This window comes from Triturus cristatus, chromosome 8 (assembly GCF_964204655.1).
Source record: "Triturus cristatus chromosome 8, aTriCri1.1, whole genome shotgun sequence".
NCBI classification, from domain to species: domain Eukaryota; kingdom Metazoa; phylum Chordata; class Amphibia; order Caudata; family Salamandridae; genus Triturus; species Triturus cristatus.
The window spans coordinates 189571396-189596254 of NC_140591.1; the positions used below are offsets into that span (position 1 = coordinate 189571396).

The 24859-nt window shown below is 43.3% G+C and overlaps 1 protein-coding gene across 3 annotated transcripts in view; it reads right to left on the minus strand.

Moving 5' to 3' along the window:
* The window catches only part of DOP1B (DOP1 leucine zipper like protein B), a 687459-nt gene that overhangs the window by 119458 nt on the left and 543142 nt on the right, over window positions 1-24859 (minus strand). For all 3 annotated transcript variants that reach the window (XM_085621292.1, XM_085621294.1, XM_085621293.1), the window contains 3 exons: window positions 18530-18658; window positions 14368-14504; window positions 6645-6700 (listed from right to left, as the gene is read on the minus strand). In XM_085621292.1, coding sequence (XP_085477418.1) covers window positions 6645-6700; window positions 14368-14504; window positions 18530-18658 — 322 coding nt within the window. The remainder of the gene's footprint in view (window positions 1-6644; window positions 6701-14367; window positions 14505-18529; window positions 18659-24859) is intronic.

Below are 24859 nucleotides of genomic sequence, written 5' to 3' on the forward strand. Positions count from 1 at the left end.
GGAGTAGGAAAATGTGTGGGGTTGCTGTGTAAGCTGCTAAAATCGTTATCAGGTCTAGTACCTCTCGTAGCGCGCAGGTGCGTAACCATGAGTCCGTCGACTCCACTGGCTCAAGGGAGCCTGAATATAAAGTTAAACCAGATTGGTCGTACACTGCTACACCTACCAGTCGTGTTCCCCCAATGAAAAGGATCCCTGAAGGTCAGCGTCGGCGGATACACCTATGCTCAAGTGTGAATGCAAGTATGTGTGGCGTGTGCCATCCCTGGACACGTGTTTCGAGGTAGTTGCCTCTCGTCAGCAGGGAGTAGGAAAATGTGTGGGGTTGCTGTGTAAGCTGCTAAAATCGTTATCAGGTCTAGTACCTCTCGTTGCGCGCAGGTGCGTAACCATGAGTCCGTCGACTCCACTGGCTCAAGGGAGCCTGAATATAAAGTTAAACCAGATTGGTCGCACACTGCTACACCTACCAGTCGTGTTCCCCCAATGAAAAGGATCCCTGAAGGTCAGCGTCGGCGGATACACCTATGCTCAAGTGTGAATGCAAGTATGTGTGGCGTGTGCCATCCCTGGACACGTGTTTCGAGGTAGTTGCCTCTCGTCAGCAGGGAGTAGGAAAATGTGTGGGGTTGCTGTGTAAGCTGCTAAAATCGTTATCAGGTCTAGTACCTCTCGTAGCGCGCAGGTGCGTAACCATGAGTCCGTCGACTCCACTGGCTCAAGGGAGCCTGAATATAAAGTTAAACCAGATTGGTCGCACACTGCTACACCTACCAGTCGTGTTCCCCCAATGAAAAGGATCCCTGAAGGTCAGCGTCGGCGGACACACCTATGCTCAAGTGTGAATGCAAGTATGTGTGGCGTGTGCCATCCCTGGACACGTGTTTCGAGGTAGTTGCCTCTCGTCAGCAGGGAGTAGGAAAATGTGTGGGGTTGCTGTGTAAGCTGCTAAAATCGTTATCAGGTCTAGTACCTCTCGTAGCGCGCAGGTGCGTAACCATGAGTCCGTCGACTCCACTGGCTCAAGGGAGCCTGAATATAAAGTTAAACCAGATTGGTCGCACACTGCTACACCTACCAGTCGTGTTCCCCCAATGAAAAGGATCCCTGAAGGTCAGCGTCGGCGGATACACCTATGCTCAAGTGTGAATGCAAGTATGTGTGGCGTGTGCCATCCCTGGACACGTGTTTCGAGGTAGTTGCCTCTCGTCAGCAGGGAGTAGGAAAATGTGTGGGGTTGCTGTGTAAGCTGCTAAAATCGTTATCAGGTCTAGTACCTCTCGTAGCGCGCAGGTGCGTAACCATGAGTCCGTCGACTCCACTGGCTCAAGGGAGCCTGAATATAAAGTTAAACCAGATTGGTCGCACACTGCTACACCTACCAGTCGTGTTCCCCCAATGAAAAGGATCCCTGAAGGTCAGCGTCGGCGGATACACCTATGCTCAAGTGTGAATGCAAGTATGTGTGGCGTGTGCCATCCCTGGACACGTGTTTCGAGGTAGTTGCCTCTCGTCAGCAGGGAGTAGGAAAATGTGTGGGGTTGCTGTGTAAGCTGCTAAAATCGTTATCAGGTCTAGTACCTCTCGTAGCGCGCAGGTGCGTAACCATGAGTCCGTCGACTCCACTGGCTCAAGGGAGCCTGAATATAAAGTTAAACCAGATTGGTCGCACACTGCTACACCTACCAGTCGTGTTCTCCCAATGAAAAGGATCCCTGAAGGTCAGCGTCGGCGGATACACCTATGCTCAAGTGTGAATGCAAGTATGTGTGGCGCGTGCCATCCCTGGACACGTGTTTCGAGGTAGTTGCCTCTCGTCAGCAGGGAGTAGGAAAATGTGTGGGGTTGCTGTGTAAGCTGCTAAAATCGTTATCAGGTCTAGTACCTCTCGTAGCGCGCAGGTGCGTAACCATGAGTCCGTCGACTCCACTGGCTCAAGGGAGCCTGAATATAAAGTTAAACCAGATTGGTCGCACACTGCTACACCTACCAGTCGTGTTCCCCCAATGAAAAGGATCCCTGAAGGTCAGCGTCGGCGGATACACCTATGCTCAAGTGTGAATGCAAGTATGTGTGGCGTGTGCCATCCCTGGACACGTGTTTCGAGGTAGTTGCCTCTCGTCAGCAGGGAGTAGGAAAATGTGTGGGGTTGCTGTGTAAGCTGCTAAAATCGTTATCAGGTCTAGTACCTCTCGTAGCGCGCAGGTGCGTAACCATGAGTCCGTCGACTCCACTGGCTCAAGGGAGCCTGAATATAAAGTTAAACCAGATTGGTCGCACACTGCTACACCTACCAGTCGTGTTCCCCCAATGAAAAGGATCCCTGAAGGTCAGCGTCGGCGGATACACCTATGCTCAAGTGTGAATGCAAGTATGTGTGGCGTGTGCCATCCCTGGACACGTGTTTCGAGGTAGTTGCCTCTCGTCAGCAGGGAGTAGGAAAATGTGTGGGGTTGCTGTGTAAGCTGCTAAAATCGTTATCAGGTCTAGTACCTCTCGTAGCGCGCAGGTGCGTAACCATGAGTCCGTCGACTCCACTGGCTCAAGGGAGCCTGAATATAAAGTTAAACCAGATTGGTCGCACACTGCTACACCTACCAGTCGTGTTCCCCCAATGAAAAGGATCCCTGAAGGTCAGCGTCGGCGGATACACCTATGCTCAAGTGTGAATGCAAGTATGTGTGGCGTGTGCCATCCCTGGACACGTGTTTCGAGGTAGTTGCCTCTCGTCAGCAGGGAGTAGGAAAATGTGTGGGGTTGCTGTGTAAGCTGCTAAAATCGTTATCAGGTCTAGTACCTCTCGTAGCGCGCAGGTGCGTAACCATGAGTCCGTCGACTCCACTGGCTCAAGGGAGCCTGAATATAAAGTTAAACCAGATTGGTCGCACACTGCTACACCTACCAGTCGTGTTCTCCCAATGAAAAGGATCCCTGAAGGTCAGCGTCGGCGGATACACCTATGCTCAAGTGTGAATGCAAGTATGTGTGGCGCGTGCCATCCCTGGACACGTGTTTCGAGGTAGTTGCCTCTCGTCAGCAGGGAGTAGGAAAATGTGTGGGGTTGCTGTGTAAGCTGCTAAAATCGTTATCAGGTCTAGTACCTCTCGTAGCGCGCAGGTGCGTAACCATGAGTCCGTCGACTCCACTGGCTCAAGGGAGCCTGAATATAAAGTTAAACCAGATTGGTCGCACACTGCTACACCTACCAGTCGTGTTCCCCCAATGAAAAGGATCCCTGAAGGTCAGCGTCGGCGGATACACCTATGCTCAAGTGTGAATGCAAGTATGTGTGGCGTGTGCCATCCCTGGACACGTGTTTCGAGGTAGTTGCCTCTCGTCAGCAGGGAGTAGGAAAATGTGTGGGGTTGCTGTGTAAGCTGCTAAAATCGTTATCAGGTCTAGTACCTCTCGTAGCGCGCAGGTGCGTAACCATGAGTCCGTCGACTCCACTGGCTCAAGGGAGCCTGAATATAAAGTTAAACCAGATTGGTCGCACACTGCTACACCTACCAGTCGTGTTCCCCCAATGAAAAGGATCCCTGAAGGTCAGCGTCGGCGGATACACCTATGCTCAAGTGTGAATGCAAGTATGTGTGGCGTGTGCCATCCCTGGACACGTGTTTCGAGGTAGTTGCCTCTCGTCAGCAGGGAGTAGGAAAATGTGTCGGGTTGCTGTGTAAGCTGCTAAAATCGTTATCAGGTCTAGTACCTCTCGTAGCGCGCAGGTGCGTCCTGCTCCCTGCTGACGAGAGGCAACTACCTCGAAACACGTGTCCAGGGATGGCATTTATTATTACACTTTGTAGCATAGGTGTACTCGCCGCTGCTACTCTATCATCCAGAATCCTATGGGGCTACTTGCTAAAGACCAGCGGAGTGCGACCCACGTGAAAATAATGTTTGAAGCTCCCTGAGCGATTGGCTGACGAGCCTGGAGTCTGCACCCGCGCGCCGCCACGAAAGGTACTTAAACCTCATATTTTTTGGCAGTCTACGGCACCCCCCACACAGTCCTGCTCCCTGCTGACGAGAGGCAACTACCTCGAAACACGTGTCCAGGGATGGCATTTATTATTACACTTTGTAGCATAGGTGTACTCGCCGCTGCTACTCTATCATCCAGAATCCTATGGGGCTACTTGCAAAAGACCAGCGGAGTGCGACCCACGTGAAAATAATGTTTGAAGCTCCCTGAGCGATTGGCTGACGAGCCTGGAGTCTGCACCCGCGCGCCGCCACGAAAGGTACTTAAACCTCATATTTTTTGGCAGTCTACGGCACCCCCCACACAGTCCTGCTCCCTGCTGACGAGAGGCAACTACCTCGAAACACGTGTCCAGGGATGGCATTTATTATTACACTTTGTAGCATAGGTGTACTCGCCGCTGCTACTCTATTATCCAGAATCCTATGGGGCTACTTGCTAAAGACCAGCGGAGTGCGACCCACGTGAAAATAATGTTTGAAGCTCCCTGAGCGATTGGCTGACGAGCCTGGAGTCTGCACCCGCGCGCCGCCACGAAAGGTACTTAAACCTCATATTTTTTGGCAGTCTACGGCACCCCCCACACAGTCCTGCTCCCTGCTGACGAGAGGCAACTACCTCGAAACACGTGTCCAGGGATGGCATTTATTATTACACTTTGTAGCATAGGTGTACTCGCCGCTGCTACTCTATCATCCAGAATCCTATGGGGCTACTTGCTAAAGACCAGCGGAGTGCGACCCACGTGAAAATAATGTTTGAAGCTCCCTGAGCGATTGGCTGACGAGCCTGGAGTCTGCACCCGCGCGCCGCCACGAAAGGTACTTAAACCTCATATTTTTTGGCAGTCTACGGCACCCCCCACACAGTCCTGCTCCCTGCTGACGAGAGGCAACTACCTCGAAACACGTGTCCAGGGATGGCATTTATTATTACACTTTGTAGCATAGGTGTACTCGCCGCTGCTACTCTATCATCCAGAATCCTATGGGGCTACTTGCTAAAGACCAGCGGAGTGCGACCCACGTGAAAATAATGTTTGAAGCTCCCTGAGCGATTGGCTGACGAGCCTGGAGTCTGCACCCGCGCGCCGCCACGAAAGGTACTTAAACCTCATATTTTTTGGCAGTCTACGGCACCCCCCACACAGTCCTGCTGACGAGAGGCAACTACCTCGAAACACGTGTCCAGGGATGGCATTTATTATTACACTTTGTAGCATAGGTGTACTCGCCGCTGCTACTCTATCATCCAGAATCCTATGGGGCTACTTGCTAAAGACCAGCGGAGTGCGACCCACGTGAAAATAATGTTTGAAGCTCCCTGAGCGATTGGCTGACGAGCCTGGAGTCTGCACCCGCGCGCCGCCACGAAAGGTACTTAAATCTCATATTTTTTGGCAGTCTACGGCACCCCCCACACAGTCCTGCTCCCTGCTGACGAGAGGCAACTACCTCGAAACACGTGTCCAGGGATGGCATTTATTATTACACTTTGTAGCATAGGTGTACTCGCCGCTGCTACTCTATCATCCAGAATCCTATGGGGCTACTTGCTAAAGACCAGCGGAGTGCGACCCACGTGAAAATAAAATCTGTATCCAGCAGGCACTGGGGAAAAGAGTATCACTGTATGGAATACAACAGATAATCATCATCCCTAAAAAAGGGACGCAGGTGTACTGGTCATGGCCTACAGGCATGCATTTTAGGTTGTGGTAACAGGGACCAAACACATCAGCATGTAGTGTGTGAAGGGCATGGCCCAATGCCATGCCCTCTACCTGCTAAACATAGGCCCACAAGGCAAATAAGGACAAGGACACTGGCCATGTCCTGTACGCTGCTTAAACACAGCATGGCTTACAGCATGCAGGGGTATGAGGCACACCTGCATCTGTGTGCACACCATAAGGATGCATAAGGCACACACAGTATCTTGCATCATGTGTTATTTAATTAGTAATATCAAATTCAAGGTCATCAATAAAGTGAGTTATGATGACTGAAGTCCTGATGCATTCATTTATTTATTTAGGCAACAAAAACTGCAAAGAAGTATTGAGGGTCTTTTATACCATTTGGTAGTTTCTGTTCTTAGCCAGACCTTGTTTTCAGGGATATTTTTGAGTTTTGCAGTGATATACTTAAGATAATGACTGCAGTACCAGTGGTTATCACACCTGAATACTGCAAATGTGAAATGACTTTAGACCATGCCCTTCCCTCAAAATTATGATAAATGATACATCCTGCCGGAGTATTTGGCTGGGAATGCCCATCAGCTGAAATAATCACAAGATATTGCTTTCAACCATGCACTGTGCACATGACCTATGTCCGTAACGCCCAAAGGCCACACCCTTCATCTACTGGGCACGGGCATCTGGGTTTCCCAGAATTTAAAACTATCGCTCCATCCTCTTTTTTTTAAAGGTCCACAAATAGCAGTCTGCAGAAATGTAAAAGTATGTGTGCCGATCCTGTGTAAAAATTAATAACCTGAAATCTACATAGCTCTGCCACTTCAAAACGTAGATTAACAGTCTTTCTTTGGGCTGAAGCACTATATTTATTTTCTACACATCATAGCCATGTGTGCAAATGTGTGGCCGCTAGCTTCACACTTGTTAGGCCAATAAACAAGCATAATTTCTTACCTTGATGAATCATCTTCTACAGAGAGTTCTTCTTCCAACTGTACGAATGCCTGGATCTTTAAAAATAAAAAGGTATCGCTCTGTTAAAATTATGAGCCTGGTTACTACACCACAAACACTATCTAATGGTGCATGCATCCCAGAAGAAGACCAAGAAAGGAGCCCTCGTCTGAGGTATGCAAAAAGAACAATTGTTGGACAGAATGCAGAACAATGTCATAAATTCACCCAGGACAGAGATCTGGGCCTAAATCCACAGTTTTTTGCTCACCATGCCATTCCAGATTGGACCCAGCCATATGCAAATCAGCCTTGACCCTACACCCAATGGGAACAGTCCAGCCTCCTCTGAGGTGGCATCCAGCTTACTGAACTGTGTTTTTGTTTGTTTTCAGAGAAGATGATCAGTAGTATCATTAACTGTAAAGGTTGGTGAACCATAATAACGTAACTCATTATTTGATTATGATGTTCATGATAGGGCAGCAATCTTGAACAGTACAAGCTTGACCATGCCATAATTACAGTTACTGCATTGGTTGTACGCTTGTTTATTCAGGAGGTATTAGTATATATTCAAAAGATCTCTTGAGCACCAATTAATGTCCTGAAAAAGCCAACCAATAGTTGGTATTACTTTATTCGATTTATTTTTCTGTTTTCACAAGCATTCAGACATCTTCAACAAATCTTATAGCCAACATGTGTTTCGTCACATAGTAAGTCAACAATAGACTTCATCTGGGCTCACAAAGCGCCGAGACACCCACGGGTGTTTGCGCGCTTTATAAATCTCATAAACATAAACACATAAACATAAAGGCTCACATTAAAAACATTTTAAGTAGAGCTGGTAATGAGCTCCAAATTTAACATTTCCTCTCTCTTTAGGAAGAGAGAATATATACCCTGTCTCTGCTCGGGTTAAGGCGACAAGCATGTTCTAGAACTCCTATGTGTGAGCCTTTATAGGGAATAGCTAGTGTCGCATGGAACAGCTTTTTGTACAGGATAGTAAACCAATGAATTAAAGGGTAAAGGTAGATTGTCTACTGCTTAACATTCACCACTGCATATTTCATCCTTTTACCCCATGGCACTAGTCTTGGTAAGGAAACCATCCTTCACAAGTTTTTATTTTTTATTTATAACAAATATTAAGTGAAAGAAACGCAGAGTCATCAATACAATATCACAGTGACACTCAAGGAGTACATAATACAAAACAATTGGTGCTAGCATGTAATAGGCGTTAACCAGTCAAGGGGTCAGCGAGCCGGGTTCTTTCCATCGCCAATTCACAAGTTTATTTGATACACATCCTAGGTCATCATTAGCACTGAGTCAGAATGGTATAATGTACCTTCTTTGCAGTGGGCAAGGAAAAACAAAACACAATTTAGCCATGGCTTCAGGTGAAGCCAAGAGTGGAATTCTTTCTCTGTCATTGAGATTAGTGCTATGTAAAGAATTTTAGAGCAGACAAGAATTCTGCGAGTTTCTGTGGGCACTATAACTCCTTTCTGAGGATGGCATAGCAACTTGTTAACAAAAGATATACACTAGCAAGTCTTTCTTAAAAAGGTTACGACTCTGAACCTGGCAAAATTGCGGCAGTATCCCAAACTTGGAAAGGCCCACAGCTTGTAACAATATGTTGTAATGAACAAGTTACTTACCTTTGATAACACTCTTTTTGGTGTATACTCTATCTCACTGCAGATACCTCACCTTTAGAATATTTCCCAGGAGCAGGACTGGATAAAGTAAGTTTTCAGCAATGTTCTTGTTTGAGATCTTTTCAGGTGTTAAAAAAGGTAGCTCCACAAAACTAAGAGTAAGAAGGGCAGCAAGGAATCTGCGTTTTCATAGAGTATCCCCCAGAAAGAGTGTCACAAAGGTAAGTAATTTGTTCTTCTAATGGATACTTCTAACCGCAGATTCCTCACCTTTAGAACAGACACCAAAGTAGTACATTCCAAAGGTGGAGGATTTGTAGAGTGGGCTCAGAACAAAATGTCCTGCAAGACTGAATGGGCATAATGTCCTTCCAGTTAGACGGTGTCAAAGACGGGCACTTTGCATACCAAGGTAGTTGTAGCAGCATTAGCGCTCTACTAGCTTCCGGTGGAAAAAGGAGTCACTTTTAAATCTCTCTACAATGTATTTTCAGCTGTCCAGAGTATTTGCCCGGCATAACTTTAAAACAAATTCCATAAATACATTCCTACATGCTCCTCTGAGGTGCAACTGTTGATTCCTCCTACAACCGGATGGTGTTGCTCGGGGAGCAAAGATTTTTCTGTTTGGGCAGTTAAACTCTGAATTAGCTGCCTAGTACCTTGTGGAAGAGTCCCTCAGTGACACCATTTAGCAAGGCCTTAAAGACTTGACTTTGTTTTTAACCTGGGTCGTTTCTCATGCCCTGGTATATCTGAATTAGGATCTTTTCCTTTTGTTGTGCAAATTACTCTGTTCAACCTCAGGACACCCTTTGGGTAATCGTGCGCACCTATAAAGTGCTAACATAACATATCATAACACTTCAAGGCGTTGATGCCATTCGTTATCTGCCAGATGCCGCCAGCTGAGTATGTCTGCCCAGGCATTTACAGAACCCAGAGGTTGGTTCACGATCAGGATAATGCCCCGACGCTCCAGCCAACTCCAAAGGTGCAGAGTCTCTTGGCAAAGGACCCATGAACCTACCCTGGTTTCTGCAGTACCACGTGGCAGTGGTGGTGTCCGTGAGAACTCGCACTAGCCTCCCTTTGATGGTTGGCAGAAAGGCCTTCAACGTCAGAGAAATGGTCCTCAATTAAAACAGATTGATGTGAGCCAGGTTTCTGCCGGAAACCAAAGTCCTCAGACCTCCACCATCCCTAGATAACCCCCCCACCAACCTAGCAGTGACACATCTGTCACCACACTCAACTCTCTGTGTGGAAGGGAGAGGGCTTTGCTGCCAGTCCAAGCGTGATCAAGCAGCCACCACTGAAGATTGTGTGCAGTTTCCTTTGAAATCTGAATGGAGTCTGACAGGTTGTGTTGGTGCAGGGCCCATTCTAACTGCAGATTCCCTTGTAGAGTAGGCATGTGCAACCTGGTGTAGTCGACAAGGAGGACTCAGGACGCTAAAAGACCAAGAAGTCTCAGAGCTGCTCTCATCGACACCGAGGCTGAAACATCAGGGTCATAGTTCAAATATACTGGACTCGTTGCAACAGAGGGACTGCCCTGAACTGTACTCTATCAATGACAGCTCCAATAAAAGGAAGCCTCTGCGATGGAATCAGGTGCGACTTTGGCTTGTTGGCTGTGAACTCCAACAATGTTAAGAGGGTCGCCGTCATCTGGACGTGGCCTACAACTGACTATGGTGATCCCGCCTTCAACAGGAAGTCGTTGAGGTATGAAAGACTGGCACACCCAACCTCTGAAGGTGTGCCACAACCACCACCTTGGCGAAACACCAGAGGGGCACTGGTGCGTCCAAAGGGGAGCTCAGATAACATGCGTGGGACCGCAGGACGAGTATATCAAAATATGCGTCCTGCAGGTCCAAGGACACCATCTAGTCAGAAAACATCCGTTACCACGCAGAATTTACCATGCGTAAAAATTGCGGGTTTGGGGTTGGTAGTGGTATACGGTGGTAAGGATATTTTTAGGGATTAGGGGTGGGTAGGTGCATAGGGTGGTAAGGGTATTTGTAGGCTATAGAGTGGGGTGGGTACGGGTATAGGATGGTAAGGTTTTTTTTATGGTTTTGGGGTGGGTGGGGTGTAGGGTGGTAAGAGTATTTTTAGAGATTAGTAGTGGGTAGGGGTATAGGGTGGAACAAGGTATTTTTAGGGGCTAGAGAGGAGTTGGTAGATGTATAGGGTGGTAATGGTATTTATAGAGGTTAGAGGCAGGTAGGTGTACAGTGTGGTAAGGGCATTTTTAGGGTTTATGAGTGGGTAGGGGTATACTAGGGTGGTGAGGGTATTTTAGGGTTTAGAGATGGTAAAGGTAATTAATGAATGGGGGGTTGAGGGAGTTCCCCCCATTAAAGAAAACAATTTATAATCAGTTTAAAAAAAAAAAAGAAGGGAATTTAGAATTTTATATATAAAATCTTTTTCTGAAACAAACAACTGCCGCACTGCAGGAACTTGTATGAATAATATTTTTTGTCACTCACAAGCGACTGCATTGACGTGTTTAGACCTTCATGGTCTTTTTCTCGACGGGGAGTCTACTGTTATTTCCAAATTATTAACCCCCCTGCTTTCTATGAGACACATGATTTCCTTACTCAGTGCACTAAATAAACATATTTTTTTTTCCAAAACAATCAATATTTTAAAACCAAAAATGATGGTGTAAATAAAAAGTCACCCATTTTATCATCATTCATTGCTAAACGGCCTCTGATATTCAAATGTGTTGTATCTCTATCCGTCTCTATCTTTTTACCTTTCTCAACTAAGTGTTCTCATATAGAATATTTGTTGTTGCTTGGTAGCGCTGACACTGTTCCGATTCAAACTGGTTGTGGAGCTGTTGGTGAGGGATGTTCCCTTTTATGGTGCTGTGTAGCTTAATCCAATAAAACTTCATCAAGAACTTGCTGAGTCTGCGTAGTCGCTTACCACAAAATGTTTGACAAAAATACATTAATATTTCTCCACTGAATTCTCAAATTCCTGATGGCATGTGGAAATTCCATTGTGGCATTTCTCATAGCTTGCATAATCTACATGTTTACACATGAAGTACCAATGATTTTACGTTATCTCCATTGATGGCCTCAGTGACCTAATTGTAGTTTGTCCCCAGGTTCATCAATTTAGTCTCTTGAAACAGAGGGATGTCAGCATTCTATCATCTACTTACTTCCTATGTCACCCATACTGTATGAAGTTACAAGACTTTTACATTATCTAAATCAACGGCCTCTGTGGCTTATTTTGAGTTTGTTATAAATATGGTCTCTTGTGTCTGAGAAATGCCAGCATCTTATCCACTTCTATCCTACAACACCCATGTTATGTTACTATATATTTGACGCAGTCTTGACAATATTGTTCATTATTAATGACAACGTTTACTTTTTCAATTGCCACCCTAGTTTTCAGCTCTTTTTCGTCCTCAGATAGGTGAAGTTACTATATTATTTATAGATGTAGATGCATTTCTTCATCGTCGTTAAGCCAGAACAGTTATTTGGTGTGGAGTTGGTATATATATTTAGATTCTAATTGTAAAAGTTGTTTGGTTCTGTCTCTTTCGTGCTCATTTTTCATTATTGTGTAAACACCATAACCGATTAATGATTTTCAATTGCTGTCATGATTTTTAAACTGAGGTCTGGCCACAGAATAGCTCTCATCTTTTGTTTTCACCTCTCTTATGTGTTCCAGGACCCTTTTCTTAAGGGTGCATGGTGTGCTCCCAACGTATTGAAGCCCACACTCCCATTCAATAATGTATGCTATGACTGGTGAATTGCATGTTATTTCAGGCTTGATCGTTATGGGTTTGTAATTTTTGTCAATGATATGTTTTGCATTTTTTTTCATTTGCATGCCTCGCAGTTTGAAAATGTTACAAATCCTAATTGGGTTTTGCTGATCCAATTTGTGTCAGGTTTATTCGTGAAATGACTTCTGACTAGATGATCTTTAAGTGGTTGTGCTTTTCCATATGTTATTTTAGGTGTCGGTCCCTGCTTTTTGCCAATGTCTTGATCTTTACATATTAGATGCAAATGTTTTTGGAAAATTCTCACTATGTCTTGGCATTCATTGCTAAACGTCAGGATCAATATCTTCTTTTGTTGTTTCCTATTTTTTGTGATTAAGGTTTGCATGTGTGTGGAATGTGTGCGACTTGTTACAAGCCTTTTTGTACTGTCCCCCCCATTTGTATCCTCTTTTTGCAAATCTCTTGGGAGACTTCATCACATTTTCACTGAAGTCTTAGCAGCTCCCCATCAGGGATGCTTTTGATGAGTGCTCTTGGATGGAAGCTAGTGCCATGCAAGACACTGTTCATTGCTGTAGGTTTCCTAAAGATGGTGGTCTCAATTATATTGTTCTCAATATATAGTGTTCAATCCAAGAAGTTTATATACTCCTTGCTCAATGGGTAAGTGAATGGCAACACACAATCATTATTGTATAGGACTTTGAAGTATTCAAGAAACTGATCTTTTGTTCTGTGCCATAGTATGAGCAGGTCATATTGTATATATTGCACTGACAAGACTCATGGTTCAACCGTCTGAGCCCCTCCACTCCTGCCCCTTTCAGTTCCCTTCCTGGAAAGTGGCATTTTTGGTCGACATCACTTAGGCATATAAATGAGCTACAAGCACTAAACTTAGAAGAACCTTTCTTCCAAGTATATAGGGATAAGGTCGTCCTTTGCACTGACCCCAAATTTTTCCCTAATGTGGCTCCCAGTTTCACCTTAATCAATCCATTGAACTCCCCGTCTTCTTCTGACAACCAGACTCATTTGTGGAACAGGCTTCCCATACTTTGGATGTGAAACGTGACCTTATACTACATTGACAGAATTAAACCATTTTAGGAACACACAACAACTCTTTGTTGCTTTCTCCAAACTCCATAAAGGGAAAGCCCTGTCCAAATCAGGCATTGCCAGGTAGATCGTGAGATGCATCCAGACATGCTATGCTAAAGCAAAAAGGACTTTGACCATTCCTCCTACAGCCCACTCCACTCGGAAAAAAGGAGCCTGTATGGCCCTCCTGGGGAACATTCCAATAGCTGACATATGCCTAGCAGCTACCTGGTCCACACCACACACTTTTACAAAACATTACTGCTTGGATGAGCTAACCCGCCAACAAGCCAATGTTGGCTAGGCAGTGATACATACACTTTTTCAATCTACTGCAGCACTGATGGGAGGATTGCTTTACAGTCTATGCACTACATGTGTATCTACAGCCACACATGCTTTGAATGAAAAATGTTACTTACCCTCTAAGCATCTGTTCGTAGCATGTAGTGCAGTAGACTGATATGCACCTCCCCCCCCTCCGTTGTGGACGCCTGTGGCAGTTGCAGTGTCCAGTACTATCTCTTTTCCTTCTTTTGCAAGGACATTTCCCTATACACGCCTTGCTTCACTTTCCATCCTCAGTCGGCGGGCAGCAAAACAATCTAATAATGAAGTTGATGACCATGCGCATTGCCAACAAGAAGAGGAGTCATTGTACCTCTTGACTTGAATGACGTCTTTGAAGAAAAACACCTTTCCCACATCAGGGCCCAACACTAAATGGTAAGGAGAATGGACAGCATGTGTATCTACAGACATACATGCCTCAAACACATATTTTCTGTAAACTAAGCCAGAGGCAGACTCAATGCACCCAGAAATCTAACTTCTTAAGCAGCTACCAAATATAATGAAACAAATCATGAAGATGGCATCTCATACCTACACCCCAGGAAGGTGAAAACTAATACAGAAATGTAATACGTTTACATTTCTTTTGATATAGTCACCCTAACGAACAAAGAAAATATGACTAGCTATATTGGTTGGCCAGCAATAGGTGTGCACTGGTTTCAAGTAGGAACAGACAAAAGAGAGGTGCTATTGCTTACTTTCCACAACAGTAACAACACACTATAGATGGCAAAATGACACAGAGACCAAAACACATTTAATAACATTTTGTTAGTACGTTCATGCTTACCAGTTCAGTCACCATGATAGGCCACAGTGAGGTCAGGTGCTGTGGAGAAATCCTAAGCAGCAATACTCGAAATAAGAGAAACATATGGGCAGCAACGACAGAACTCTGTCCATATCGCAAATTCTCCGTCAGTCGCTCTAGCAAAACCAAAAAAAGCTACATTTAAAATTTGGAAATTGTAATCTTTTCTTAAAACATTTTCTGCTGAATATAGGATACTTATTAAATAACAAAAGAATCAAAATGATTTGCAAGAATTTCTATTAATTTGTTCAAAAGGAAAACTAATTCTCGAATCAGGATCCTTGAACATTAAATCTGGATAAAGCCAATAACCTTTCATCAATTTCTTCTGGTGAAACTATAAAGATTGTTATTGCGCATTAATACAATGTCAAATTCATTGCAATATTTTAAGGGACACAGATAAAAGAAATGTATTTTAGGGGAACATTATTCAAATCCATTCTGGGGCATCTATCCCTTTGACTTATTTTTTCTGTTCTACTTTCAGATAAAGGCTTGGGTGTGAGCTTGAAAAACAGATAATGCCCCAATTAGGTAAGACTAATTCTTATTAAAAGGAGCCTTACTAACATTCCTCACATTATATGGCATCAGCCCTATATGCGATGCACTCTCTACAAAAACAACATATCTGTTGGCTTTACTTAAAAAAAAATAATAATAATTAGTTTCCTCTTCCCATGAGGGAAGATACATAGTCCGCCACCAATGTATCCATGCTTCTAAAGTCACTGAATCATGGAGTAACCTTTGCGGTCAGATTTGCTGAACATTAAAGGGAGGATGGAAGAGAGCTTAGTGGTAAGGACTGTGAGGAGAAAAGTTAAGGGCCCAATATACAGATGATTACTGGTAAGGCGTTGTTGCAAACAGTGCTCCAGCTTGTCATTGATGATAAGAAAAAAATGCCACCGTAAAGCTCTTTTACTGCAGGACTCACTGCCTTGTGCCTTCTAATCCCCTTTCTGCATGCATCAGTTTTGGTAGATTTAAGCTGCAGTGAAATTCCTGGTTTATGTGTAGATTCTTTTACCAACTCCAATAAGACTTCCAAAGAAACAAATTGATTCAGTAAAATCATCTCTTGAGACATATGAAATAAAAATACAAGAAGGAGGAGACATTATTAAATATTCCATACATAGTAACAAGATTAGTCTAGCGTATACAAAACATGCACATTATTGCCCCAATGTCTGCAGGCTGTAAATATAAAATCATTTAAACAATTGCATGCCAGTGTATCACATCTTGACGGCTATTTGTCCACGGGAGAGGATGTGGCGTAATTGCCAAAGAGGCCGCCTTTGGAACTGGGGAACCAGGTTCGAGTCTCGGTATTGCCTCAACAGCCTGTGATTCTGGGCAAATCACTGAATCTCCCCGTGCCTAACAAAAATGAATGTGCCCTTGTGTAATGCAACTGGTGCTCATGTAAAGCGCTCCAATGCCTTCAGGTCGACTTTGCGCTATATAAAAACTGCAACAAAAAAAAAATCTTCAAAGAAAGTCATTTTAAGCCCGGTGCTATCTGTATCTGATGCATACAAATGGGGCAAAGGGTTTGGGTGCGGTGTATGTGTACTTGAGTGTGGGTTTTCATGGATTTATATTAATTCAAGGTTAACCTTCTGGGATCCTCTATAAAACACTATAAATGTGAGGAGGAAAGAGGATTATTTTGTTTTGTAAATGTTTTCCATGTTTTGAGAGCGACACTAAAAAATGAAAATTATTTTCTCTAACATTAGTGAAGAATAACAAATAATTCCTGAGTAATGAACTATGGGAACTCACATGCATGTGTATTTGCACAACTAAGACCACAGGTAGGGGTGGCTGCCTAAAATCTAAAATGCTCAGCACTAAGGTGCATTGGCAGAGCTCTCCAGCAACAACCCTCTCCGTTACCTCTGTAGTCCGGCTGCCTTTAGGAGAATGTTCAAACATGGGACTTTGATGAAGAGCTGGTGGTTAGACCGCTCATATCCTTGGTTGAAGATTTAAATAATCTCAAAGATGACGAAGACGGATGAAACTGGAAGAATTATCGGCTTCCAGTCTTCTTCTATTGCATGCTTTATCATGTCACCCGAACAAGGCCCAAAAATGTCCTACCCCCGAAACAGTAGTCATAACTGTATTGCTTTCATGTCCAATCAGAAGCTGAAGAACATGCATTAGCTTGTAGACCGTGGTAAGTGGTAACGACCTAAGGTACACTTGCTTATGTGTCCCAAATATGCAACTGGGCACAGTCTGACCCATTAACAGCAGCTGGGAGTGAGCAATGTAGAACGCACCCATTTGCACTGGGTACTTTCCTTTGTTTTCCCTACACACCTGAGAGCAGAGTGCTAGTGTATGCAAACAGACTTCTGGCATCTCTCTTAGGAAATGCTGCTGATGAACATGAAAATTAAGGCCTCTGTAAACTATTAAAAAATGCTTACATTGTGCCTACTCTGCCACAGATACAAAAGGAACCGCAACACATGTCTTTTAATGTACTGCATTTCAGGTAGGAGACTGACAAATTCAAATCAGGAAGTATGTCTTGGGGTCTACCTTTATCCCTCCCTTAGTGAAGGCTGGAAGGAGGAAGGGCAAAGGGGGAATGTCATTGTATTTACATTCATTTTAATGTGTGTAAATTGTGAATTAGATAAGGGCCCAGTGACATCAAAGAGTTGCAAAGAAACACTAAGATTGCATCTCTGCAGCTTGTGGCCAGATTCTGTTAATCCGTAAATCCTAAATAAATAGGGAGGAGATTTGAGACGTTAGTCCATGATTCTGTACTTTTCCATGAAGGTATATCTTTCCAAGTTCTCTGGCTTCCCTCAGGTAGTGCTCATAAGTTACTATCATTCTTTCGACAAGCCCTTTACAAGAAAATCGAGGTGACTAATACAGTGATAACTACAGAAGGTCAAAAGACGACTATGGTCTCCTCCAGGTGCTTCAAAATGGTGAAGGTATTCATTCAGAATTCACCATCTAGGTTTCTTCCCACAATACACCAATGGGAAAGGTGGTGTGGAATATGTTTTACTAGGTGGAGTTATACAACATGGCAGCAGAGGCTAAAACTACAAAAGTGTAGAGGGATCATATTCTGTACTACGTGTTCAAAGTCACTACGACTATAGATCAAAGGAGCTCCACATTCTGTACAAACCTTACAGATGACAATATCCTGAAATGGTATCTAGGTGTGGATAACATGGTCAAGAACTATTCTTACTAGAGTATGTTGTAGTGGTAAAAACATACATCAACTTTTAACTGTCTCCTCAAGCTGCACATTGGTAGCTAGTAATACTAATTCTTTGAATTGAGATCTATTGCGTGGTGAATGTCTATTGGCCTGTTATGTAGAATATGGACTACTAAATATAGAGAGTGTGTAAGTCATAAATAATTATATATTTGAATAAATAGCTAATTGTTTGGAACCATCCCCTCTATGGTGTCTTCTGTGGTCATAGACTGTATTGATATGAATGAAAAGCACTGAAGTAATGGATTTAATTACGTGTTCCGAACAACTGTGCACATTTTTTATTAAACGTGATATAAACAAACATGCCGCTGTTCTATGATAAATAACCACCTAGCTTATGTTACTAATTTAAAATGGGTATGGTACTGCTCTGTTCTAGGCTCAGGGGTTACCTATGGAGCTATTGATGGTCTGGCGAGCAATGTTCCAAAATCCTTAAGAGATAAAGTAGAATTCTGTGATAAATGGTGGCTCTTCTGTAGATGGATTTATAGCTGCAGTGCGATTGATATCTCAACAGAATATTACTGTGCTAATCAGTTACTCTTGACTATATTATGGATTGCTGTTCATTAGTCAGGCTAAATGAAAGCATAACAACCTAATGCCGTTTTACCCTATGCCAAAAATGAAAACTGTCGTTCTGAAAATAAACTCCAGTACCCATGTCATTTATATGTGTTAGACTTGGGAACATATAAGCAATGTACTTTAAATTAGTGTTGTTATGTTTGCACAGGCGATCTTATTGAGTAGAGTACTCAAGGAAATAATGTGAACAGCACTTCTGGGTAACAACTCCTGCTAAGCACACCTCCTGCCCAATCTAAAAAATTTAAAATGCTCTACCTTGTATCAATGGTAGGAAAAGATGATACTGATCAAGCTCCCCGCTGAACACTGCAAAGGCTTGGCGCTTTAACAACATGGATTTCTGCTCATTGCTCGGAAAAAGTTTCAAGGAACTGCTCTGCATACCTGCAACAAAGTAATTTTGGGAAACATGAAAATAGGTTAGTTAAAAAGGTTTCTTTTCTGACTTAAGGTTTGACATGTCATAAACCGAACAAAGTTTCACTTGACTTAAGGTTTGTTTTTTAAACACCTACACTCTTTAGGGAGGGAACATTATTCATTTTATTTCCTCAGTCAAAGGCTGGTTAGTTCACCAGAAATTGCAAGAAATATGCATAAAAATGTTACTTGCCTGCAACATTACTTCTCCAAAAGGGGTAGCAACTATAGCCAGACATCATTCCCTTATGGATTTGTGGTGTGTCAGAGATACTGGTATGTCTTTCTCAAATAATCTTTAAAATAGATACGAAGCAACAATAGAACATAAATAAAACAGAGGCTAAACACAGTAACACTCTTGTTTGACCTGATAGCCTCCAGTTCAACCATTATCTATGCATTATCCGTTGTAGGAAGGTCAAACAAAATCGAAACATTTCATACAGCCTCCAGTGCATACTGTCCTCACTTAAACATTAGACGGTCATAGAAACTCCATTTCTCTCATTTCTCACTCCCTCTCTGAGGAAGTATATTGGTAGATTAGCACACTGACTTTATTAAGAATGATAGAGAAGATGAATATTTCCAAACTATAAGGATTTGATTTTGCCCCAAATGAAGCAGAATTTCCCTAGGCAATTTTACCCTTGAATACCCTTGAATAGGAATTGTTTGATGTTGACATATGAACCAGTCATCTACAGAGGTAGATATTGCAGCTTTTCAAAATCTCAAGATACTCCCTCTTTTAGCCACCGATAACAATGTGGAATTAAATAACTGGAGTTCCAGTTCAATATAAGAAAGTTTATAATAATGCAATGACATTTTTGTCTCCTTAAGTCAACAATCAAGTTGTGTCTCTGCAAATCTTCTGTTCAATTTGATTTTAGTTTAGCCAAAGTCCGAAATAGATGCTCCACTGTCTTTATTACATGTCTAGCGTTAGGCATAACCCTGAAGACATCAGCATTATAGTTTATTCAACTATAAAATTTTCCAAAGAATACTGACCACTGCAAACAGCTTTTATCGTATCTCTAGAGTATATGTAGTAGACAATTTAAAAACAGCTTAGCATACCTCATTCGAAAAACATATGTTTAATTCAGTAGCCAGTTCGATCACATTGTTGGAGTAATCATGAACTGGTGAGGAATTATTCAATAAACTACAGACTGAGAAGGGAGTATAATTCCTTTTTTTATTAAACAGTTGTGATGGTACAGCAATCAACTACAGGTCCGCACACATTCAGTGAAGCACAAATATGGCAATTGTATATATATATATGCATTATATCACAGCACACTATAACATTATATAGGAAGAGCAAGGATATAATTGACATGTTTGCGCAATTCCACTGTAGGAGAGATACAGAGTTCGTCTCTGGAGACATTCCACTTCGCCCACTTATTGTCCCATTTCGCCAGGCACCCTCAATTCTTGAACACATCTTTTTCTGCAAGCATGGCCCTGTCCATATCCTTGGCCCATTTCGTATATTTTGGTGACATACCAGTGCCCCACCCCTGAGCGATATTTCTTTTCGCCAAAGCAAACCCTAGTGATGCCCATGTACGTTTGGTTTGGGTCAGGTCCGTGGCCTCCCATACATCCAGTAAGCAAAGCTGTGGGGACATTGTAATAGTTTTCCCTCCCACCCTTACCAACTCAGAGACTATTTTCCCCCAGTAGGGCTGTAGCTGTGAGCACTCCCATATTGTATGAAAAAAGGTGCCCTCCGAAGCACCCCCGTGAGGCAGCCGGAGTCAGTCCGACGGCCCATCTTAACCAGCGTGTGCGCGGGCAGGTAGGATCTAGAGCTGGACAAATCGCAGGCGCATGGGGATGGCGACCACCCAGGGAGAGGATAGGGCCACCTGCCAGTTACCATCCTCTAAATAGCCTACGTGCATGTTCCACTGTTGGTGGAGTCGGATTAATGGGTCAGGCTGATTATTTCGAAGTTTACGGTAGGTGAGTGAGATCGCCTTGCTTGTTAGGGGATCGGTCAGGAGTCTGTCTTACAGCGGGGAGGCCTCAGGTAAGGTCTCCTCCTTAGGGACCGTAAAGTGAGTGCGTGTCTAATCTGTAGGTAACGGTGAGTCTCCGACTTGGCGAGTTGGTATTCTTTTTTGAAGTTGTGCAAATGAGACCATGCCGTTGCGTTTCCATAGGTCCCCCACCGAGCAAAGTCCAATTAGGTCCCACTTATCGAACCCCGGGTATCTACTCAGTGTGCCTAATCGTTCAGATTCCCACAAAGGGGTGAGTGACATTATCATGTTGTGCCAGCCCATTTTCTTATTAACCGCATGCCAGGTTGTCACCGTGTCGACAGTAGGGCCCGTTAGGCGAAGACTCTTGGGATTGGAGTAAAGCACTCGCTGATAGCCGCCCTTGGACATAACCCATCTATCCGTGCAGTATGCAGGTTCTAGTGGTGGGGCAAAAACCCACTGATTTATCACGGCTAGCTGGGTGGCCCAATAGTACCGTTGCAGGTCGGGCAGGGCAATCCCCCCATCATACCATCCTCTGCTAAGCTTGTGTGTCGTTATCCGTGGACACTTCCCATCCCACAAAAAGGTTCTGACCTCACTGACAAAGTATGCGTCGGGACTCCTTACCACTTTTGAGGAGTTGTAGGAGGAGTCCTTTTGTCAGATTGAGTCAAATGCTTTCTAGTACTCGATAAAGTATGCTTTTATTTTCCCTATATAATTTTTGTGGACACATTTATTAATGTACATAAAATGTAAATGTTGTACGTAGTACTGTGACTGGTGACAAGTCTTCTTGGAATTTTGTACACAATATTTCTGTTACCAGTGTTAATCCGAATCCTGTTGATTATGAGTGCACAAGACTTTCCGGAGGTTACTAAGCTATTCAGATGCCTTTGTAGTTCTTGAGATCTAGGTGCTGATGGTTTTTGTAAATAGATGTAAAATATCACTCATATCACACTCTGGAAAACTCAACTAAGCTGAGTGAAAGATTCTATAATTTCACTATTGCTGAGTACAGTGTAAATGTGACCAATGTGTGCAGTATTGTGCTTTACACTATTCACTAGTGAATAGTGAAGACAGGAACAGCTTCAAACCCTCCAGAAGAACTTGGCTGCCAAGGATAATCTAAAAGGGTCTCCAACCTTTTCACTAATGAGAGCTACTTTTGTTCAACAAAAATCGTCCAGAGCTATCAAAATTATCAGTGCTGTAAGCTTCAGAGGAGAGTACATTAGTGGTCACTCTATGCAAGATTACCAGCCATGATCACCTCAGTGCAGGATTGCTACCAATACTGTAAAAAAGGCTTAGTCCATTTGGAATACCTCTACAAGTGTATTACATAAAGTAACAGCTGCAATGTACCCTAGCACAAAGGGAATAATGTTAGTAATAAGTCTCCCCAAACTACATGATTTAGCATTCAAATATCAGCTTTAAATAAATATATTTTTTAAATTATGGGTTTTAGAAAATACACCCATTTGTGTCTCAAATACACACTTTTCAGTTTTGGTATATACATGTTAAATCCAGCAAGTAAAAACTTCTAGTTTAGTATGCTAGGTTGCACACAGGAGAGCTACTCACAGGTAACTGGAGAGCTACCAGTAGCTCACGAGCTAATCGTTGGAGAAGCCATTCTAAACCATGATTTGCCAATCCCCCAAGTTGAGGATACACGACAAAGAGAATAACAATGTTATCATTACACAAGTGGTAGTGATAAAATATCTCACTGAAAGACAGCTAAGAATGGCTTGAATGACCTGTTCCTCGGTTACAAATGCCTGAAATTGATTCTAGTATTCCATTAATTTATTTTGTTCTCACTGATGAGGTCTAACAAGGCTGAAATATGTCAAGGGCTGCTTATGGTTTCATACAGAGGTGGCCTGGCTAGCATTTTGGGGTGGATTGACCCCTGCAGGCCAGAACAATATTGATTTTGTATGGTTGCACCCTGTCTGTCTGTAGTGGCATAGTGAACAAAAAACAGAGTGGGCTCGTAATCTGCCCAGAGTAATTACCAGTGCACAAGGTTAGTTGAAACATTTCAACAATATTCATTCCTCTCAGTGAATAATGCTAAGTGAGACCTGTGATAGTACATCATCAACTGTATCATCACTAGTTACTGAAATGGTCTTATCCCAGAGGTGAAAGGACACAATTTTAGGCTGCGTCCAGAATCTTCTGGGCTCAGCACATGGACGTTAGCCAGGCGCGCATTCAGGATCCCTTCTCACACAGCTCGCTGACCATGTCCAGTGGGTTCTGAGCTCAGAGGGCTGTGTCCATCAGGTTCTGGGCTCAGCACATGGATATTGGCCAGGCCTGCCTTCAGGATCCCTTCTCACACAGCTTGCTGACAATGTCCAGTGGGTTCTGAGCTCAGAGTTTGGTGTTTGGAAATGCCCTGCGTGCAGTGAACTCTGGCTGACTCATCGCACTGACAGTTGTCTGTGCACAGGGCCTAACCTGTAAATGGAGTTGGAAGGATGGAGTGCTAGTGTCAGCAAGTAGATGTCTTTGTTAAGGGTACTGGAGCTATCCACTATCAATACCGAGCATCGTGCCCATTACTGTTAAAAGACTGCACTCCCATTTCTGTTGCAGTTGCTAAATGTAGAAAAGGTCTGAATTGCAGCAAAGTGGTTAATAGAAGACCAAATGCTTGCAACAACGATGATATCAGTGAACACTTCAATGGTGATGTGCGTGTGATATCATCAGGGAGAGCATTGATGATGTAATCTTTGATACCTTCTATGAGGAAAACATCAGTATTTTGGGGGTTATGGTTGCATTGCTCATAATAACTAAACATCACAAGGGTTTTAGGTTTTGGACTGTACCATATTAAAATGAGCTTTCAGGAGACTCTGTAAGTTTAAAATTCTTTTTAAAACACATTTTATTTTGTAATGTGACTAAACAACTTATAACTTCACTTTAAATGTATTTTTTTGTTTTGTTATAATTAACTTTGCCACACATAACGTTCCCTGATCTTGTGGCTCCTAGAGGCTAGTGGGCATGCGGTTAGCTTTTCTCACTTGAGAAAGGGTGTGAACTGGCAAAAAGACATCGCCTTCAACCACACACTTTGCAAGGTCACTTGTCCTCAAATCCCAAAGAACATCATCTTCATCCATACCCAGTATGCTCAAGCATACCCAGTATGCTCAAGGTGCCTGCCACAAAGCACTCTCACTATACAGCCTGCATGAACAGTTTTGGCTGCCGGGCATGGCTGACTAAATACCCTGACTTCAGTACCTGACTGGTGCAGGTTGTGGGTTTTGAGTATCTAACACATCACTCTCCCTCCCACCAGGTAGGACTTTGGAAGTGCAGGCACTGTGCACAGAGTATGGCCTTTAGCCATGCCATACCATACCATGCAACTACTACCCCATTGCCAAGGGGTACTGGGCAGAGGGCACACTCTCAGACACCTAGTCAAGATTATATGTTTTGGAGATATGGTCCACAGAGATGGCAATATTAAAGGAGGTTTCTAGAGGTTATACCTCATGATTCTCTCCACAAAGAACTACAATATGGTGAGATTTTGAAGTACAGAAATATTGTGCCAATGTGCTGGTGGCCTAACCACAGCTGTAACTGTATGAAATAAAGTTTCTAAGTCCACTAGGGATCTTGTTGATGGTGACAATTTGTGTGAAGTGACGGCACAAGGGAATGGATTTAATGTATGATTCTTGGTGGCAAGATGACTCTTACTTGGATGATCCAATTTTCATTTTTTTAAATCTGTTTTCCACAAGGTTCTCCTAAATAATAGTGAAATCAAGTGCAAGAAAGTAGAAAATTGGACCAGCAGTTCACTGACAGTAGATGCTCAACCTTGATATATGCAGAGCTACAGGGCTGTTTTGCTAAGATTTTTGTAAACAGTAAGAACACCTAATTCATAGGTATGGCACCACTACTAACAAATATTTGTGATTCTGGCTTGGAATGAATTATGAAGACATTCCATACAATAAACTCCTCAGATTTAGGTACATTATGAAGGCTTCTTTACAACGTTCCCACATTTACCTTCTTTCTTTCTGCCACTCTCTTGTTCTCACTTTTGCATGCTCTCTTGCATTCTTTGTGCTCCTTC